Source organism: Entelurus aequoreus, linkage group LG01 (assembly GCF_033978785.1).
Source record: "Entelurus aequoreus isolate RoL-2023_Sb linkage group LG01, RoL_Eaeq_v1.1, whole genome shotgun sequence".
Taxonomy (NCBI): Eukaryota; Metazoa; Chordata; class Actinopteri; order Syngnathiformes; family Syngnathidae; genus Entelurus; species Entelurus aequoreus.
The window spans coordinates 99,190,665-99,212,056 of NC_084731.1; the positions used below are offsets into that span (position 1 = coordinate 99,190,665).

Below are 21,392 nucleotides of genomic sequence, written 5' to 3' on the forward strand. Positions count from 1 at the left end.
CACCAAATTCGGTACCAACTCCAAAACATCGATAAGTTTTCCGTTCCAATTTTGCGCTACTTTTTGCTGTTGTATTATCCACATCGTTACATTGTTGTATTGTGTTATACTGTGATACAACAAAAAGTCAATGGATTTGAATAAAAGTCAAGAGTTTGCTTTTGTTTACTTATTTGCTTGATTAACCTTATTTTGCTCGAACAATTTTGTGTAGTAAAAGTATTTACTCGTTTTGCTGCTATTTTGACATTGTCCTAAATTGCTTTTATTTATACGGTACATCACTAAAAAACATGTTTTGGTTTGTCAGAAATCTCTGCCCTCTGCTATATTTTAAATAAACAGTAATCATGATCGGCAAATTTAAGGCAAAAACCCAACGCCTTCAATGAAACATTTTAACCCTTGTACGGTGTTCGGGTCTGTGGGACCCGTTTTAATTTTTTATTAAAAGAAAAATGATACAATTAATTAATTTTTCAAACCGAGACTCACACCATACACCCCCCCTACACATTTCTATTACATATAAGATGTCCGGGTCCACTGGACTCGGGGCTAATAGAAGTGTGGAAATTGATGTTCTGTGTACCACACACACACACAGCAGGACTAGACAGGAGGAGGACAGAGTGTAGGTACACAGACCATCAGAGGGTCAAATGTGCGAGAAAATGAGAGCAGACGGTGTTTGCAACCTTGTGTGGGAACCGCAGGTGCAGAAACACAAAAGAAGAATCCCTGTGGGATGTAGAAACTGGCAGAGAAATTTTCCGTGCAACGTTCATATTGTTGTTACTCAGCCAGCGTCTGTGGGTCTGATGGACCCGTTGCATTTTGTGGCTTTTAATGCCTCACAATCAAACACTTTTATGTTAAAATACTGAACAGATGTTTACCTTATCCCAATAAACATCTGTTCAGTATTTTAACATAAGAGTGTTTGATTGTGAGGCATTAAAAGCCACAAAATGCAACGGGTCCATCAGACCCACAAACGCTGGCTGAGTAACAACAACATCAACATTACACAAGGGTTAAGCTGAAAGTTTTGGTGTCAGTATCCATATCGCGAATACTGGTCCTGTATTTTCTTAGTACCGGATCGATACTAACCAACCCTAACATACATCAAGATGTTATTCTCTAAAAAAAACTCAATATTGTTTCTTAAATCTCAGGAGCCTTCATCAATTCCAGAGCCACTCAATTAGAGAGTGGCTGCTCTCTTAAACAGCCGCCGGCACTGCAGCAAAGAATAAACACTCCCCGGGAATATGCTAAATCATACCAGTGGCCATTCATCATCGCCAGGGTAGAACCCCCCTCCCACGCCAGGCATTCAGTCAGCGGCTGGATGGTGTGGAGATGCGATTTGCACCTGGCTGTCGGCACTCGTCCACCAATCAATGTGTGAAGGGAGAGGTCAGCGTTCCGGTGCGCCCCCTGGACGTGGATGATAAGCCCGGTGTGCAGAGACGGCACCTGAGTCCAGCCCTCAATGAAGGCTCCACTGTCACACTTTCAAGCAACGGCTGTCAAAAACAGTCAGTGAGGGCCGAGAGGCCCCGTCTTGCGTTTCTTTATCTGATCCACAAAAGAGCTTCGGCTTTAAAGGTGCCGCCATTGTAGTTAATGATAAATGTATAGTCATTAATCACGATGTCATAACACTAATTAATTAGCACAAACTAATTTCTAATTAATCAGAGTGGTAGTGACTCGTGGTGGGAATCTGACCTGACTGCGTGGCGTCTAACTTGGGGGTGTGACGGCTGGTGCCTGGTTCGGGATGATGCAGAACAGATGGGTGGTGCCATTTTGATTTCAATAACGGACATTTTACTGATGTCATAGTGACTCGCAGGAAATTAAATCCTTAATTCAAATCACCAACACTAACGGACACTCAACCGGTTGTCTTTTTTCCCAGTGTTAAGGGGTATTGTAATTTGTCTCGGGTCAAGGCTTTTTTGTGAACTTCTGGATCTGCCTCTCGGGAGCCTTTTGGCCGTGGAGACCAGCTGCTGGGTCTCTGCCACACCAGAGTCCGTTTGGAGAGACTGGAGGGGATGCGGATGAAGAGACAGGGCTGCGGAGCTGGCGCTGAGCGCCGGGACGGACAAGCTTCAGAGTGTCTTGGCTGAATGAGCAGGTATCGGACACCTCGGTCTGCTTGGACCTATCCTCGCTCATCCATGCGGACTGGACACTGGCCGAGAGTTAGTGGGCGGCCGAGGGTGGAGTCGGCTCTCTTGGTTGCTTTGTTGGGTCTGCTCCTGTCTCTGGCCATGCCGCAGTTTATATGTTTTTGTTTTTTTGTTGTTGTTTTACTTTTGTGGCTGTGTGTAGAAGTGGCTGGTTGTATCAGCTCTGCTCTTTAAGGTCTTTAATGTCCTTTGTGTTATTTGATGCTTCCCTCACACACATGTTTATGTGTGGTATGGCTATGAGGTTTTATTTTTTCCTTGGCCTCAGTCTGGACCCCCTCTCCAGGGGCCCAGGCTTAGACTGAATATCCCCCCCCCCCCCCCTCCCCCCAGTGTCTACCTGTTTCTCACCTTTTTTGTAAGGGGCGCTGGAAGTTGGCAGACCCGTCAGCGATCCTGTTCTGTCTCCCTGTAATAATTGTCTGATCTTGAATGGGATTGTGCTGAAAATCTTAATTTATTTCTGATTCTGATTCTGATTCTTTAATTATTTGGGGGTGAATCTGTCCACCAACCGTTTTTAAGAACACACATGTTTTGTTTGTAAGTGGACGAAGGACCAAAACACATTAAAACTAGAGATGTTCCGATCAGGGTTTTTTGTTGCCCATTCCAATCAGTGAGATCGCCGGATACCAATACCGATACAAATCACATGTATTAAATGTACATTTTTCAATTTATTCATGGTGAGTGCTCAATGTCAATCCCAAGTAACTCGAAGGGCTGCACAAGCCAAAACAACATCCCCTGATCTGAACCCACATCCGAACAAGGAAAAACTCAAAAACCCGAAATGGTAAAAAGAAGAAACCTTGGGAAGGGGCCGCAGATGTGGGGCTGCAATGGATGCCAAGTGGGTACAGTCACTGAATTATTCATGATAGTGTGAGAGTCCAGTCCATTGGAAGTTTAGCAGAGGGTTGCATGTAGGCTAGTTGGCAATGTGTGCTATTGACAGTTCAAACAATATCAACACTGTTTGAACATATTTCATTTTATGACATACAATCATTTGAGAAAAAAGTCAATAGTACATAATTACTTAACAAAAGCAAACACCACTATCTGCTTCTCATTGAAATCCTTTGGTATTTGCCCTCAAAGTCCTCCTGTGTCCATTACATTTAAGTTAAAAGATAAAGTCCCAACGGTAGTCACACTCCACAGTGAGCAGCAGCGGTAGCCGCACTGGGGAATCATTTTGGTGATTTAACTCCCAATTCCAACTCTTGATGCTGAGTGCCAAGTAGGGAGGCAATGGGTCCCATTTTTATAGTCTTTGGTATGACTCGGCCGGGGTTTGAACTCACAACCTTCTCTTACCACAAGGCCACTGAGCAGGTCATACCCCGGTTTTGTAAACATTAACAAAAACAACACGAAAATGATTTTCGGAAAATAAGAATATTGAACCCATCACTTTAGTATCCATCATATACTGATACTACCCTATGTATTGACACCACCTATTTATGGATCGAGTCACCCTCCGTTTACGTATTCGATACTTCTGGCTGTTATTAATTTAAAGAACATAGTGTATAATTAGCTGCTAGCTTATCAGCTGGGGAACCGCAACTAAATACAGTGTCAGCCAGAGGGGATCGGTGTTGGTTAAAAGACATCAATCAGAAATGGTGATCACATACACTTTCATGGAAATCAGTCGATACTGAACGGTGACCTAATCAAAACATTCATGTTCATGTTAACTCAGCTTTCATGCTGTAAACCTTCATTATGAATCTTAACATCTTCAAATGCAGCACATCTCCAATCTACTGTTCATCAACTCTACCCTTCACTCTATAACAGCAAAAATGTGTTCACGTCCTTTTCTCACTTTTACGTTCCCCGTTACACCCTTTTTATTGTTGACATCCAGTCAAGCGCAGCCTGAAGCATGACAGAAGCACTCCTGTGAGTCTGCTTTCTCTTCTTGGCTCAGGTATCAGCGAGTGTCCACAGACCCCGAAGAAAAATAAATCTGCTGAAGGTGAGATGGTTTATTTTCGCTTGTTGTTTACACAGCCGTTTCCAGCGGCCATAATCTTAGCTAACAGTCCAAATGCCTCTTTAATGGGGGACCCCACCCCCTCTGCGACGCTCTCTTTACGAGTCTACATGTGGACGTGTGTTTTGAGGCGGACAGGAAACCCCACATCCTGCCACCCCCTACCCCCAAAAAAGACTGAGACTGTGGCATCAAACGACTGAGACCCAGCCCTGCACCACACCTTTGGGCCGGGCTGAAAAGAATTCCAGAGGAAACCTAGAGAGACAATGAGCCCATGAATGAGTGATTTGACTTTGGACACATGAGGTCTGTTGGAAGGAGAATTTACAGGAGCAACCATGACCTCTGTCAAACATTTCTGGTTGTCTTGTTTTACAATTGCACGATGTGAAATTCCAACAGAACCTCTCAGATGATCCATAACCAGAAGCCTCGTAAAAGGGTGTAATCGGTTGTGTTTCTCAACAGGAGCTCCAATTAAAACACATACTTGATAATAAACACCGTCGTCAATGCTGCTCGGGTTGTGTTTCTGTGCTCAAGACAGTTCTACAAACCTGTGTGGTACCTCACTATAGCTGAGTCTATGGAAATTTGCAATGTTGCGGTCATGGCAATTCTGGGAATTCAAACAATCCCTACAAACGACAGTACAGCTTTATCCATTCCAATCTTACCAAATTTCCCCGATCAAATTAGTCCCTCAGCAGCGATGAATTGTGTCTAATATAAACTTATCTTGTCGACAAACCAGGAACAGAAACATGCAACGACATCTCAACTCTACCCAGAAAAGAGACAATCGGTAGAAAATGGATGGATGGATTTAATGTTCTTACAGCACAACTTTCATATTTGATCTTAGCTCAGAACGTCTTCTGGTTCCCGTCTACAGCGCCAAGCCTTCCGAGTACTGTCCTTTCTTTCGTCCCTTGCCACATTGTGCTTCAAATTTTGCGGCTTCACCACCTCGCATATGTTTTTTTTTTGTGTGCATATTCTACATCCTTTTACAGCATTTGTAAGCATAGCAATGGCTAAATAAATTAAACATTTCAATACTACAGTCGTACTGGCCACTGGAGGAGACCAAGCCAACCAGTGCTCGCTGTTTGGTGTTGTGGCCACTGATGGGCTCAGCCTCAGCCAGCATTACTATATTAGATTAAACGATTGCAAAGGTGACTAAAGGGTGGTATTTTATGCCAAGGGGGCAGTACTAATTTTATTTAGAAGTTAGTAAACATGTTTTTTTCATGTGGAGGAGTTCAAGTACCTCAGAGTCTTGTTTACGAGTGAGGGAAGAGTGGATCGTCCGATCGTATGTGGGCTCTGTACCGAGGATGTCGTTGTGGCTTGTGCAGCCCTTTGAAACACTTGTGATTTAGGGCTATATAAATAAACATTGATTGATTGATTGATCGTGAAATCGACAGGCGGATCGGTGCGGCGCATTCAGTAATGCGGACGCTGTATCGATCCGTTGTGGTGAAGAAGGAGCTGAGCCGGAAGGCAAAGTTCGCAATTTTCCGGTCGATCTACGTTCCCATCCTCACCTATGGTCACGAGCTTTGGGTTATGACCGAAAGGACAAGATCACGGGTACAAGCGGCCAAAATGCGTTTCCTCCGCCGGGTGGTGGGTCTCTCCCTTAGAGATAGGGTGAGAAGCTCTGCCGTCCGGGAGGAACTCAAAGTAAAGCCGCTGCTCCTCCATATCGAGAGGAGCCAGATGAGGTGGTTCGGGCATCTGGTCAGGATGCCACCCGAACGCCTCCCTAGGGAGGTGTTTAGGGCACGTCCGACCGGTAGGAGGCCACGGCGAAGACCCAGGACACGTTGGGAAGACTATGTCTCCCGGCTGGCCTGGGAACGCCTCGGGATCCCCCGGCAGGAGCTGGACGAAGTGGCTGGGGAGAGGAAAGTCTGGGCTCCACCTCGGATAAGTGGAAGAAGTACATCTTTTTATGCTCAAAACTACTGTATGAATGTACTGGTTTTATAATTAAGGATTTCTACCTTGCAGGAATTCATTTAACGCAGTCATATCTGTAACCAGTCATAAACAAAGGATAACTGCAGCATTTAAACATTTAGCAACACACCCACGTCCTCACTTCCTTGTTTACACGGATAAGAGATGTGGACGTGTGATGATAATCGCTCATTATCTCTTATTTAAAAGCAAAAATCATCATTATTGAGCAGTTCGCCAATGTTCTTAACAAAAGAAGAGGTAAACTACATGTAATGTGTTAGAACAGAGGTGAAAACTCACAATGAACAAACTTTTGAACCGTGAAACATTCACGGAGATTGTGTGCAACTTGTGGACGACAAAGCAGGCAACATTTGGTGGGTTTTTTTCTGACAACGTGTTTAGAGAATGTGAATTTACTGCGGTTTAGTGCAGGGCTGCCCAAACTTTCTGCCTCCAAGAGCCAAAGAGAAAAAGTGCCTATGGTCCGCCAGCCAAAGTTATTTTTTACTGTGCAACCGCACCACCAGTGAGGAATTTAGCCTCATACTGCCATAAATAAGTATAAGGTGGTGGAAACCATCAGCTTCAATAGATGCCAACAAGTTAGCTTGTAAAAAAAATTCTATGGAGTTTCTATGAAAAAACTGGCAGCTCAGTCGCCAGAAGTGTACTGTAAATGACAGTTTTCCTGAAGGAATCAATAAAGCACTATCTATCTTTTTTACACCATCCATCCATCCCATCCATTTTCTACCGCTTGTCCCTTTTTGGGGTCGCGGGGGGGTCGCTGGAGCCTATCTCAGCTGCATTCGGGCGGTAGGCGGGGTACACCCTGGACAAGTCGCCAGCTCATTGCATCTTTTTCACACTAAATTACTATAAATTGATTGTTACTGAACGGCCAATTTTACCGTAAAAACCTACGGTCAGTTTTTTTACAGTGCATACATTGAAAAGGTACCACTCTTATTTTTAGTGCACAACCGCGGAAGGGACAAGCGGTAGAAAATGGATGGCTGGATGGATTCTGGCCACTGAGCTGCTACCATTTTTATCATAAAGTCTCTGTTTATTGTTGTTACAGTGCCATCCATCCATCCATTTTCTACCGCTTGTCCCTTTCGGGGTTGCGGAAGGTTCTGGAGCCTATCTCAGCTGCATTCGGGCGGTAGGTGGGGTACACCCGGGACAAGTGGCCACCTCATCGCAGCTTTTTTACACCAAATTACTGTAAATCGATTGTTACTGAACGGCCAGTTTTTTGGGGTTTTTTTTTACCGTAAAACCTACGGTCAGTTTTTTTTACAGTGCATAACTATAAATTGAAAAACAGTACCACTCTTATTTTTAGTGCACCACCGCGAAAGGGACAAGCGGTAGAAAATGGATGGATGGATGGATTCTGGCCAGTGAGCTGCTACCATTTTTTATCATAAAGTCTCTGTTTATTGTTGTTACAGTGCATTACTCTAAAATAGAAAATGATTAGGTGTTTACAGTAAAATCTACAGACTTTTTTACAGTGTAGTCTTGCTGACACGCCTTCAATGATTGTGCAGCTGGAAGAAGGTCAATATGAATATGGATTACATTTGGTAGCCACCCATCAGCGGGCCACTTTTGGCATCCCTGGTCTAGCGTCTACTTGGAAGTTAGGTTTCAGCGTTCTCTCTGCCCCATGTTAACGCTTCGGTTTTGGTTGACCACCGTTCCCCACACCTGCTCTTAGTAGGTGATCCGGGCTCTCACATGCCTCTGATCACTAATTAAGAGGGTTTATCTCTTGCACATCTCTGCCGTCTTTGCATTCTCGGGTCATGCCAACAGCCGACATGCGGAACCGTGTTGTGTGCAACCTCACTATTTGTTTCTGAACTATACGCCCGAGTCTGTGTCGGGGTTTGGTGGTAGCAAGCGGTGTATATTGTAGCGTCCCGGAAGAGTTAGTGCTGCAAGACGTTCTGGGTATTTGTTCTGTTGTGTTTATGTTGTGTTACGGTGCGGATGTTCTCCCGAAATGTGTTTGTCATTCTTGTTTGGTGTGGGTTCACAGTGTGGCGCATATTTGTAACAGTGTTAAAGTTGTTTATACGGCCTATATTAAGTGACTGGGCCGGCACGCTGTTTGTATGGAGGAAAAGCTGACGTGACGATAGGTTGTAGAGGACGCTAAAGGCAGTGCCTTTAAGGCACGCCCCCAATACTGTTGTCCGGGTGGAAATGGGGAGAAATTCGGGAGAATGGTGGTCCCGGGAAAATCGGGAGGGTTGGCAAGTATGTTGCCGAACCCTGGGTTAAGGTGACGAATAAAAGGTACTTGAGCAAGGTACTGATGCAACGTTATTGGAAAAACATAAGCCTTATGCCCACAGGGGTTAGTGCATGTGCCTCACAATACGAAGGTCCTGAGTAGTCTTGGGTTCAATCCCAGGCTCGGGATCTCTCTGTGTGGAGTTTGCATGTTCTCCCTGCGACTGCGTGGGTTCCCTCCGGGTACTCCGGCTCCCTCCCACTTCCAAAGGCATGCACCTGGGGATAGGTGCATGCCTATCCCCAGGTGCCCTAGTGTGTGAATGTATGAGTGCATTTACCATGAATTAGTTAACGTGATTTAAACAGACTTTAACAAGTTGAAAAACTTATTCGGGTGTTACCATTTAGTGGTCAATTGTACGGAATATGTACTGTACTGTGCATTGTACCGTATTTTCCGCACTATAAGGTGCACCTAAAAACCTCCAATTTTCTCAGAAGCTGACAGTGCGCCTTATAATCTGGTGCGCCTTATATATGGACCAATATTGAGCCACAACAGGTCTCACAATTACGGTAAGCAGCCGCCGACATCATTTTCCCCCGTAGAAGAAGCACGCGGTGCATGCTGGGATATATGACTGCGCGAGGCGTGCCGTTTCATTTCCATTTGTGTGTTTATCTAAAGACCCCAAAATGGCTCCTATTAAGAGACACGCTTAGGACGCAGAGTTTAAACTCAAGTCTCAACTCTGGTCCGAGCTTTCAGGAAGGCAGGAATAGTCACTGAACTGCGAGACAACAGCAGCGACGCTGACCACATTAATGACGACTTCAACGAGACGGATGCCGTATCCACCCAACTTTTTAATTCGGACCCTGAAGAAGAAGAATTTGAGGGATTCGTGGATGAGGAATAACTTAATAAAGTGAGCTTTACATGTTTATTTTGTGTGTTGTGTTGTGTGATATTAACGTTTGAGCAACGTTGAGTTATTGATATATTGTTATTGCTTTGCACTATTTCGAGTGTTACTATATTGATAACGTTTGATTTACCGTAACAGTGTCAGACTGTTTTTTACGTGCTTATTGAATCGAGGGAAAAGTTTCCCTTCACAATGTGATATAAATGTTGCACTACATGTTATACCTTGCTGTTGTTAAAAGATAAACGAAATACCACGTCACTGACTTCACCTCGGGGAAAATAATAAAACAGCTGTTTATTCATTTTGGGAGTGAACAGAGTTGTCAGAACGCTGGTTTGTAATCTATTAATAAAGTTTGACTGACCAATCTCTAAAGTGGGCTGGCTCAAGGTGGAGGACAGAGTTAAACAACTTGCACTGAGCCTAGTCTATAAAATCCGCTACACCTCCCTGATACCGAAGTACATGTCAAACTACTTCCTTAACGTAAATGACCGCCATAACCACAACACCAGGGGGAGCTCCACTAACCACGTTAAACCCAGATTCCGAACTAACAAAGGTCTTAACTCATTCTCTTTCTATGCCACATCAATGTGGAATGCGCTCCCAACAGGTATAAAAGAAAGGGCATCTCTATCCTCCTTCAAAACCGCAATAAAAGTTCACCTCCAGGCAGCTACAACCCTAAACTAACACCCTCCCCGGATTGCTAATAATCAAATGTAAACAATCAAATGCAGATACTTTTTCTTATGCCTTCTGATCTCTCTCTCTCTCTCTCTCTCTCTCTCTCTCTCTCTCTCTCTCTCTCTCTCTCTCTCTCTCTCTCTCTCTCTCTCTCTCTCTCTCTCTCTCTCTCTCTCTATATGTCCACTACTTGCTGTCCATATCCTTACCCCCCCCCCCCTCCACACCCCTGATTGTAAATAATGTAAATAATTCAATGTGATTATCTTGTGTGATGACTGTATTATGATGATAGTATATATGATAGTATATATCTGTATCATGAATCAATTTAAGTGGACCCCGACTTAAACAAGTTGAAAAACTTATTCGGGTGTTACCATTTAGTGGTCAATTGTACGGAATATGTACTTCACTGTGCAACCTACTAATAAAAGTCTCAATCAATCAATCAATCTGACAGTTTTGTGGACATTCCCTTTAGCGCAGCTCCATCTACTGGATGCATAACATAACCCCAGCCTCTACTGGGGCGGCGTGGCGAAGTTGGTAGAGTGGCCGTGCCGGCAATCGGAGGGTTGCTGGTTACTGGGGTTCAATCCCCACCTTCTACCATCCTAGTCACGTCCGTTGTGTCCTTGGGCAAGACACTTCACCCTTGCTCCTGATGGCTGCTGGTTAGCGCCTTGCATGGCAGCTCCCGCCATCAGTGTGTGAATGGGTGAATGTGGAAATAGTGTCAAAGCGCTTTGAGTACCTTGAAGGTAGAAAAGCGCTATACAAGTATAACCCATTTATCATTTATTTACTGTAGCGTCTATTCTATGCGCCTTATTATGCGGTGCGCCTTATATATGAACAAAGTTTTCAAATAGGCCATTCATTGAAGGTGCGCCTTATAATCCGGTGCGCCTTATAGTGCGGAAAATACGGTACTAATACAAATTTCAATCAATCAATCAATGATGTCGATCTGTGCTGGCCCTGTGATGAGGTGGCGACTTGTCCAGGGTGTACCCCGCCTTCCGCCCAAATGCAGCGGAGATAGGTTCCAGCACCCCCCGCAATCCCGAAAGGGACAAGCGGTAGGAATTGGATGGATAAGCCTTATGCCATTGCAGGTTTTGCCGCAACTTTCTTCAAAAAGTTGCTGTGAAATTCAGACGGTTCCGGCTCTGCTCCAACCATGCAAAATCCCGGAGGTTCTGCTGACGGTGCAAACGTCCCTGTAGAGAAGTGCAGCCGGTCCCGGTTGGACCCGTATCACACCTCCTTTTCTGGCTTCATCTCCTCTGTTTAGAGAGATGGGTGTTGGGGGGAGGCGTGGAAGTCACTGTTGGCTCACCACTTCCCACTAACCAGGCAGCATTTCGACAAGTTATTATCTCCTCCATGCAGCTCCTCTCCTTTCCAGCGAGGAGCGGCGACGCCTCCCAGGAATGCCAGAGAAAAGACAAGAAAGGGAGTGTGAGGGGACTCCAACTGGGATAATCCCAATTTCAAATGGAGCTTAGTGATACACCCCCACCTCCTCCTGTCTGGCACAGATAAGTCATCCCTCGCCCGCCACTACGTGCACACCCAACAAAACCCCACACACACACACGGGTCCAAAGACACACTTAGCATGTCATGCACCCGCTTGAGTGAGAGCCGCTCCTCTGTGGGACTTTCAGCACGGCCTATGATATGTTTTTCTTGGCGGAGGTTGCGAGGTTAGTGTTACGAGAGGAGGCGCTGACACAGATAGGGGCACAAAGAATCGCAGCGGTGTGCACATTTGAAGTGTGCGCACGTACGCGGCGCATCAAATTAAGAAGGACAAGTAACCGTGTCACATTCTGACTTCAGCCGAGGCAAAAAAGAGCCAGTGTGAACGGTTCACGGGACTCTAATGGCCGTGCGCGGGCGTTGAAGGGTGAGACGGAGGACAGAGTTAAACAACTTGCACTGAGCCTGGTCTATAAAATCCGCTCGCTAACCTCCCTGATACCGAAGTACATGTCAAACTACTTCCTTAACGTAAATGACCGCCATAACCACAACACCAGGGGGAGCTCCACTAACCACGTTAAACCCAGATTCCGAACTAACAAAGGTCTTAAGTCATTCTCTTTCTATGCCACATCAATGTGGAATGCGCTCCCAACAGTTATAAAAGAAAGGGCATCTCTATCCTCCTTCAAAAACCGCAATAAAAGTTCACCTCCAGGTCAGCTACAACCCTAAACTAACACCCTCCCCAGATTGCTAATAATCAAATGTAAACAATCAAATGCAGATACTTTTTCTTATGCCTTCTGATCTCTCTCTCTCTCTCTCTCTCTCTCTCTCTCTCTCTCTCTCTCTCTCTCTCTCTCTCTCTCTCTCTCTCTATGTCCACTACTTGATGTCCATACCCCCCCCCCACACCCCACCCCCCCACCCCCTCCACACCCCTGATTGTAATAATGTAAATAATTCAATGTGATTATCTTGTGTGATGACTGTATTATGATGATAGTATATATGATAGTATATATCTGTATCATGAATCAATTTAAGTGGACCCCGACTTAAACAAGTTGAAAACGTATTGGGGTGTTACCATTTAGTGGTCAATTGTACGGAATATGTACTTCACTGTGCAACCTACTAATAAAAGTCTCAATCAATCAAAAGGTACGGGATGAGGGATTGTGGAAAGATGAGCTAACGTGACTCAGTTTTTGCTTGGGTGCACGTTCACCGACTCACATGCGGACTCGACTCGACCCTCCGTGGCAGCAACAATATGCTGAAGTGCATTTCAGTAATACTCGGGTTTTGTGAGCCTGAGCTCTGACCTCCGTGACCGAGAGGCGAGGCAAGAAATAGAAGGAAAAAAAAAAGGTTTCTCCCTCAGGAGAGAACCACACACAGAATTTCGCTTCGTGGCGAATCGGAGGCAGGCGGCTGTCAGAGCGATCAGCTGGGCGCCGCAGCATCACACGGGTCAGGTTTCACCTCGTGACCTCCCCATATGCACGGTGAAGCCTCGCTGAACATCAGGACGTCTGTCTGTTACCTTTTTGTAGGCCATTTCATTTCCATAATTGTCTCCTACGAGATGAGGTTGTATCATGTGAAGGACTTGTGGGCGTGTACACGGTGGTGCCGCGTCAGGGCCACCGTCTCTGCTGGCCTAACATAACCACAAATCATGGTCATAGTTAAAGATACAAGTAATAAACGGCTCCATTTTTGTTTCATCTGATATCACATGGACAAAGATAAGACTTTCTGGATAGAGATGTCCGATAATGGCTTTTTTTGCCGATATCCCATATTCCGATATTGTTAACTACAGATACCGATATCAACCGATACCGATATATACAGTGGTGGAATGAGCACATTATTATGCCACATTTGTTGTGATGCCCCGCTGGATGCATTAAACAATGTAACAAGGTTTTCCCAAAATAAGTCAACTCAAGTTATGGAAAAAAAATGCCAAACATGGCACTGCCCATATTTATTATTGAAGTCACAAAGTGCATTACTTTTGTAACATGCCTCAAAACAGCAGCTTGGAATTTGGGACATGCTCTCCCTGAGAGAGCATGAGGAGGTTGAAGTGGGCGGGGTTGGGAGGGGGGGGAGGTGAGGTTGAGGGTGTGTGTGGGGGGGTGGGGGGTGTATATTGTAGCGTCCCGGAAAAGTTAGTGCTGCAAGGGGTTCTGGGTATTTGTTCTGTTGTGTTTATGTTGTGTTACGGTGGCGGATGTTTTGTCATTCTTGTTTGGTGTGGGTTCACAGTGTGGCGCATATTTGTAACAGTGATGAAGCTGTTTATACGGTCACCCTCAGTGTGACCTGTATGGCTGTTGACCAAGTATGCTTTGCATTCACTTGTGTGTGTGAAAAGCCGTAGATATTATGTGACTGGGCCGGCACGCAAAGGCAGTGCCTTCAATGTTTATTGTGTACTTCTCCCTACGTCCGTGTACACAGCGGCCTTTTAAAAAGTCATACATTTTACTTTTTGAAACCGATACCGATAATTTACGATATTACATTTTAAAGCATTTATCGGCCGATAATATCGGCAGTCCGATGTTATCGGACATCCCTACTTCTGGAGGTAAGTTATGTGGTCAGATGAAACACAAATTGAGCTGTTTGGCCACAATACCCAGCAATATGTTTGGAGGAGAAAAGGTGAGGCCTTTAATCCCAGGAACACCTTTCCTACCGTCAAGCATGGTGGTGGTAGTATTATGCTGTGGGCCTGTTTTGCTGCCAATGGAACTGGTGCTTTACAGAGAGTAAATGGGACAATGAAAAAGGAGGATTACCTCCAAATTCTTCAGGACAAGCTAAAATCCTCAGCCCGGAGGTTGGGTCTTGGGCGCAGTTGGGTGTTCCAACAGGACAATCACCCCCCAAACACACGTCAAAAGTGGTAAAAGAATGGCTAAATCAGGCTAGAATGAAGGTTTTAGAATGGCCTACCAAAAAGTCCTGACTTAAACGTGCGGACAATGCTGAAGAAACAAGTCCATGTCGGAAAACCAACACATTTAGCAGAACTGCACCAATTTTGTCAAGAGGAGTGGTCAAAAATTCAAGCAGAAGCTTGTGGATGGCTACCAAAAGCGCCTTATTGCAGGTAAACTTGCCAAGGGACATGTAAGCAAATATTAACATTGCTGTACGTATACTTTTCACCCAGCACATTTGCTCACATTTTCAGTAGAGCCATAATTAATTCATAAAAGAACCAAACTTCAGGAATGTTTTTTTGTGCTCCAATCACTACATCACAACAAAATATGCCATGACATCATGTTCTTTACAAGTGTATATAAACTTTTGACCACGACTGTATACTGGGATGTTATCAGCTAGGTAACATAAGAACTCCATTACCCAAAATGCCACAGTAGCGAAGAGCAAGGTTGTTGAATGTAGCCATGCCGATGTTATTGACGAGCACGCTGTGGAGTAAACTTTAAGAAGTCAGCCAACACGCCTCGTCTGCATCTTTTATGATTAGACAAGACAAGCCATTTTCAAGAAGGATATTTAAAGAGAAACTACATCTTGTGAGACATGTCAACCAACCTCGGAATTCAGATATTTTATTTCTCTATTTTTTCACGTCTAATATGGTTTTTTTTGCAATTTTAATTCTGACAGTACCACATAAGATATGTTTTAATTGCTGATGCGGGCTTATGGATTTTTGTACACTGTTGACGTCAATCAATGCCCAGTAAATTGGTTTCTGTATGGTATTTCTCCAGCAATGGTCATGTGGGGACATCAATGACGGTATTTTGAGAGGTAATCATTGAAGTCGGACATCACTGAAGGCCTAGGTGGGAAACGCACGGCCCTCCACTGTGTGTACATGCACAAATCAAGCAGACGAGCCATGTCAGGGTACTTTACCATTGTTCCCTCGCTCTTGCTCCGCACAACTTCCCTCTGCAGTCGAGCCAAGGCCAGCTTTTCCCTGTAGACAGCAGAATAGAGAAAATAAGCAATGTGTTAAAGGTGCTAATCCTCCCCCCAAAAAACCATTGATGATTAGAAACAGCAGCTGCTACATGTGGTGGCAGTTGACACACATCCGGAGGAGTTTTGCTGTATGGGTTCAAAGTATAGCTGGGTGATACGGACGAAAAAGTATATCTTATATCCTTTAAATAGACCCCCTTTTTTGACCAGTTGATCTGCCGTTTCTTTTTTTTTTCCTCTGCCCCCTCTCCCTTGTGGAGGGGGGGCACAGGTCCCAGGAACACCATGCATACCGTCAAGCATGGTGTTGGTAGTATTATCCTCTGGGCCTGTTTTGCTGCCAATGGAACTGGTGCTTTACAGAGAGTAAATGGGACGATGAAAAAGGAGGATTACCTCCAAATTCTTCAGGACAAGCTAAAATCATCAGCCCGGAGGTTGGGTCTTGGGCGCAGTTGGGCGTTCCAGCAGGACAATGACCCCGAAACACACGTCAAAAGTGGTAAAGGAATGGCTAGATCAGGCTAGAATTAAGGTTTTTGTCACGACGAGGGTGTTTTCGCAACTTACTGCGAGGATTGTTCTCCCGGGATGCAATCAGACTTTTCCGGACAAAGGTAGCAGGTAGGGACATATTTATTATTAATATAACTACACAGGACAAAAGACAGGAACTAAAACAAGAGGAAAGCGTGCCGATTGCACGAGAGACTAAGGAACATAAAACATACGCTAACACTTAGACTGAACTATGGACATAGAAAACAACTAACCAAACTATGGCATAGAACGACTTACTGTGGCATGAATGAAGCAATGGCATGAAACGAGCATGAAAAGAGCAATGTCGCCAGGCAGACTAACTGGCAAAGACAGGCTTAAATACCGTATTTTTTGGAGTATAAGTCGCTCCGGAGTATAAGTCGCTCCGGAGTATAAGTCGCACCGGCCGAAAATGCATAATAAGGAAGGAAAAAAACATATATAAGTCGCACTGGAGTATAAGTCACATTTTTTGGGGAAATTGATTTGATAAAAGCCAACAGCAAGAATAGACATTTGAAAGGCAATATAAAATGTCTAAAGAATAGTGAACAACAGCTGAATAAGTGTACGTTATATGAGGCACTAAATAACCAACTGGTATGTTAACGTAACATATTATGGTAAGAGTCATTCAAATAACTATAACATATAGAACATGCTATACGTTTACCAAACAATCTGTCACTCCTAATCGCTAAATCCCATGAAATCTTATACGTCTAGTCTCTTACGTGAATGAGCTAAATAATATTATTGGATATATTACGCTAATGTGTTAATAATTTCACACATAAGTCGCCTCTGAGTAAAAGTCGCACCCCCGGCGAAACTATGAAAAAAAAACTGCGACTTATAGTCCGAAAAATACGGTAAACAGTCTCTTAATTAGAGCAGGTGCGTGTCCCCAACACACGAGGCAGGTGAAACTAATCGCCATGGTAACTAACAAACAAGGGAGCGCAAACAGGAACTAAAAGAGTCCATATGACAAAAACATAATCCAGACCACAGATCATGACAGTTTTAGAATGACCCTTTACCAAATACCTGACTTAAACGTGTGGACAATGCTGAAGAAACAAGTCCATGTCGGAAAACCAACAACTTTGATTGATTGATTGATTGAGACTTTTATTAGTAGGTTGCACAGTGAAGTACATATTCCGTACAATTGACCACTAAATGGTAACACCCCAATAAGTTTTTCAACTTGTTTAAGTCGGGGTCCACTTAAATTGATTCATGATACAGATATATACTATCATATATACTATCATCATAATACAGTCATCACACAAGATAATCACATTGAATTATTTACATTATTTACAATCAGGGGTGTGGGGGGGGGGGGTATGGACATCAAGTAGTGGACATAGAGAGAGAGAGAGAAAGAGAGAGAGAGAGAGAGAGAGAGAGAGAGAGAGAGAGAGAGAGAGAGAGAGAGAGAGAGAGAGAGAGAGAAGAGAGAGAGAGAGAGAGAGAGAGAGAGAGAGAGAGAGAGAGAGAGAGAGAGAGAGAGAGAGATCAGAAGGCATAAGAAAAAGAAAAAGTTTCTGCATTTGATTGTTTACATTTGATTATTAGCAATCCGGGGAGGGTGTTAGTTTAGGGTTGTAGCTGCCTGGAGGTGAACTTTTATTGCGGTTTTGAAGGAGGATAGAGATGCTCTTTCTTTTATACCTGTTGGGAGTGCATTCCACATTGATGTGGCATAGAAAGAGAATGAGTTAAGACCTTTGTTAGTTCGGAATCTGGGTTTAACGCGGTTAGTGGAGCTCCCCCTGGTGTTGTGGTTATGGCGGTCATTTACGTTAAGGAAGTAGTTTGACATGTACTTCGGTATCAGGGAGGTGTAGTGGATTTTATAGACTAGGCTCAGTGCAAGTTGTTTAACTCTGTCCTCCACCTTGAGCCAGCCCACTTTAGAGAAGTGGGTAGGAGTGAGGTGTGATCTGGGGTGGAGGTCTAGAAGTAACCTGACTAGCTTGTTCTGAGATGTTTGGAGTTTAGATTTGAGGGTTTTGGAGGTGCTAGGGTACCAGGAGGTGCATGCGTGATCGAAAAAGGCTTGAACGAGAGTTCCCGCCAGAATCCTCAAGGTGCTTTTGTTGACCAGAGAGGAAATTCTGTAGAGAAATCTCGTTCGTTGGTTAACCTTTTTGATTACCTTGGTTGCCATTTTATCACAGGAAAGGTTTACTTTAGCTGAACTGCACCAACTGCACCAATTTTGTCAAGAGGAGTGGTCAAAAATTCAAGCAGAAGCTTGTGGATGGCTACCAAAAGCACCTTATTGCAGTGAAACTTTCCAAGGGACATGTAAGCAAATATTAACATTGCTGTATGTATACTTTTGACCCAGCAGATTGGGTCACATTTTCAGTAGACCCATAATAAATTCATAAAAGAACCAAACTTCATGAATGTTTTTTGTGAGCAACAAGTATGTGCTCCAATCACTACATCACACGAAAATAAGAGTTGTAGAAATGATTGTAAAGTCAAGACAGCCATGACTTGATGTTCTTTACAAGAGTATGTAACTTTTATATTATGTATATTCTGCATATACATGAAAGCAGACACGGTTTCTATTTTGCTCATTGAGGAGATGCAATCCTCTGCGCACAAGCTTAGTAGATCAACTTTGCAGTTGTTTTAATAGACGCAAACCCTAATAGATCCGGCCCTTGGTGCACATAAGTGTGCACACAACCAAAGCCCTCCCCACAAAGCGAACACATGCACATCAGACACCTGAGTCGCATCCCCCAGAATAACTCCAGACTGATGATTGCCGTTGCCTGCTCTGACATGACATCATTGTTTTCCAGCTGCTTACCTGCTTAGGCAGAAACACCCTGTGGTTTAAAACCGGTCGGGGGACTTGCAGCTGATGGATGTCTGGACTGAAACAACAGCATTCTCTCTAATGGGACCAGACTTAAGCTAGCGACAAGCAGCGAGGCGCTGACAAACTCAAGAAGAGTGAATGTGCAGGAAGGAAGGGTGTCTGGGTTTGTGCATGTATTCATGAAGGTGTGGCGTTGGCCGTGATTCAAAAAGCCGAATGCGAGTCTTTCTATGACACTGTTCCCTTGAGTAAGTGTTTTGTGCGTTTCGGTAGCATCTAAACAAGTTCTTTTGTTGCACGAGGTGTACCTGGCATCAGACCGCTTTTGTGTGGTGACGTTTTCTTTTCAGGCTACCCGCCCATTGTTCTGTCGCACCCTGAGAAAAGCACTGGCAATCAGGCATTTGGGTTTAACCTTTAATTGCATCAATTTGCGTAAGGAATAACGAAAATCCCCATCGATACTGGACACGTGAATGCCACTAACATGGAACTGTTAGAGCTCAAACACAGATGGACCTTCAGGCCGCTGATACAATGTGTTCAGTCAGCATGGTCATGAGTTTCAGCGTGTCTGCACACCATCAGCAAGGAGTATCCCCAAGCTAGTTTACACGTCTACAGTAGCACTACACAAAATGTTTGTTGTCAAAATAATTGGCAACACTAAATTGGCCCTAGTGTGTGAATGCAAGTGTGAATGTTGTCTGTCTATCTGTGTTGGCCCTGTGATGAGGTGCCGAATGCAGCTGAGATAGGCTCCAGCAGCCCCCCGCCACCCCGAACGGGACAAGCGGTAGAAAATGAATGGATGGATGGAAGTTAGTAAGTAAAAAAGTAAGTAAATAAGACCTGTTCTGTCATAACGAGGAGGTTTACACAGCTTGCTGTGAGATATGTTCTCTCGGGATGCAAACGGACTAGCTTGAAGGTAGGAACATTATTTAATCTCTCTATAAAAGGGGTACAAACAAAAAGGCGCACAAGGCGAAGACAAGTTTAACGCGGGAAACAAAAGCTAAGACTTAGCATAAACTATGGACATGAACCATGAAACTAAAAACATGAAAAAACTCACTAAACTGTGGCTTGAAACAAATAGCAAGAACTATGGACATGAAACAAAAAGACTTACTGGACACGGCATGAATCGAACAACATGAACTATGGCAAGAAAAGTCAAAACAGAACAATGTCGCCAGGACGACTAACTGGCAAAACAGGCTTAAATAATAGTCTCTGATTAGAGCAGGGGCGTGAGTTAAACACATGAGACAGGTGAAACTAATCAGTCGTCATGGAAACTAAAACAAACAAAAATGGTAAGTGGTTATACTTGTATAGCGCTTTTCTACCTTTTTTAAGGAACTCAAAGCGCTTTGACACTATTTCCACATTCACCCATTCACACACACATTCACACACTGATGGCGGGAGCTGCCATGCAAGGCGCTAACCAGGACCCATCAGGAGCAAGGGTGAAGTGTCTTGCTCAAGGACACAACGGACGTGACTAGGATGGTAGAAGGTGGGGATTGAACCAGTAACCCTCAGATTGCTGGCACGGCCACTCTCCCCACTTCGCCACGCAGTCCCCGGGGACAAGGGAGCGCAAACAGGAACTATGGAGTCTTAAACCGAAAATAACAAAAAACATGATCCAGACCACAGATCATGACATGTTCAGTGAGATCTGTAGGTCTTGAGTTCTGACTCGGGCCGAGTCATAAAAATGAGACTATAAAAATGGGAGCCATTAACTCCCTGCTTGGCACTCAGCATCAAGGGTTGGAATTGGGGGTTAAATCACCAAAATGATTCCCGAGCGCGGCCACCGCTGTTGCTCACTGCTCCTCTCACCTCCCAGGGGTGGAACAAGGGGATGGGTCAAATGCAGAGGGTAATTTTATCACACCTAGTGTGTGTGTGTGACTATCAGTGGTACTTTAACTTTAACTATAAACCATGTTTTGTTTTGTGAAATTACAAAAACAGTATATGGTAACATATACACATTACAGTGGTACCTCATTTGTTGCACATCTCATTTACGGTAATTTTTCATCAATCAATCAACGTTTATTTATATAGCCCTAAATCAGGAGTGTCTCAAAGGGCTGCACAAGCCACAACGACATCCTCGGCTCAGATCCCACATCAGGGCAAGACAAAACTCAACCCAATGGGATGACAATGAGAAACCTTGGAGGGGACCGCAGATGTGGCTTTTTGCCATCTCCCTTGCGATTTGTATATACAACTCATATAAATCAATGAACAATTCTGTATCGGCCTCCTTTCTTCCACCAATCAAGCACCGGGCTCTCTAACGCTGTCCATGCTCTGAGTGTTAGGCCAATAGAGCTTTCAGACAGTCTCTATGTTTTGATTTTGTTGGGTTACGGCTGCCATATAAA

General features: G+C 44.3%; 1 protein-coding gene across 8 annotated transcripts in view; it reads right to left on the reverse strand.

The window, feature by feature from the left end:
* Positions 1-21,392, reverse strand: part of LOC133660024 (nck-associated protein 5-like) — a 254,191-nt gene that overhangs the window by 148,891 nt on the left and 83,908 nt on the right. For all 8 annotated transcript variants that reach the window (XM_062063058.1, XM_062063066.1, XM_062063050.1 and 5 more), the window contains one exon: positions 15,504-15,567. In XM_062063058.1, the coding sequence (XP_061919042.1) occupies positions 15,504-15,567 (64 nt within the window). The remainder of the gene's footprint in view (positions 1-15,503; positions 15,568-21,392) is intronic.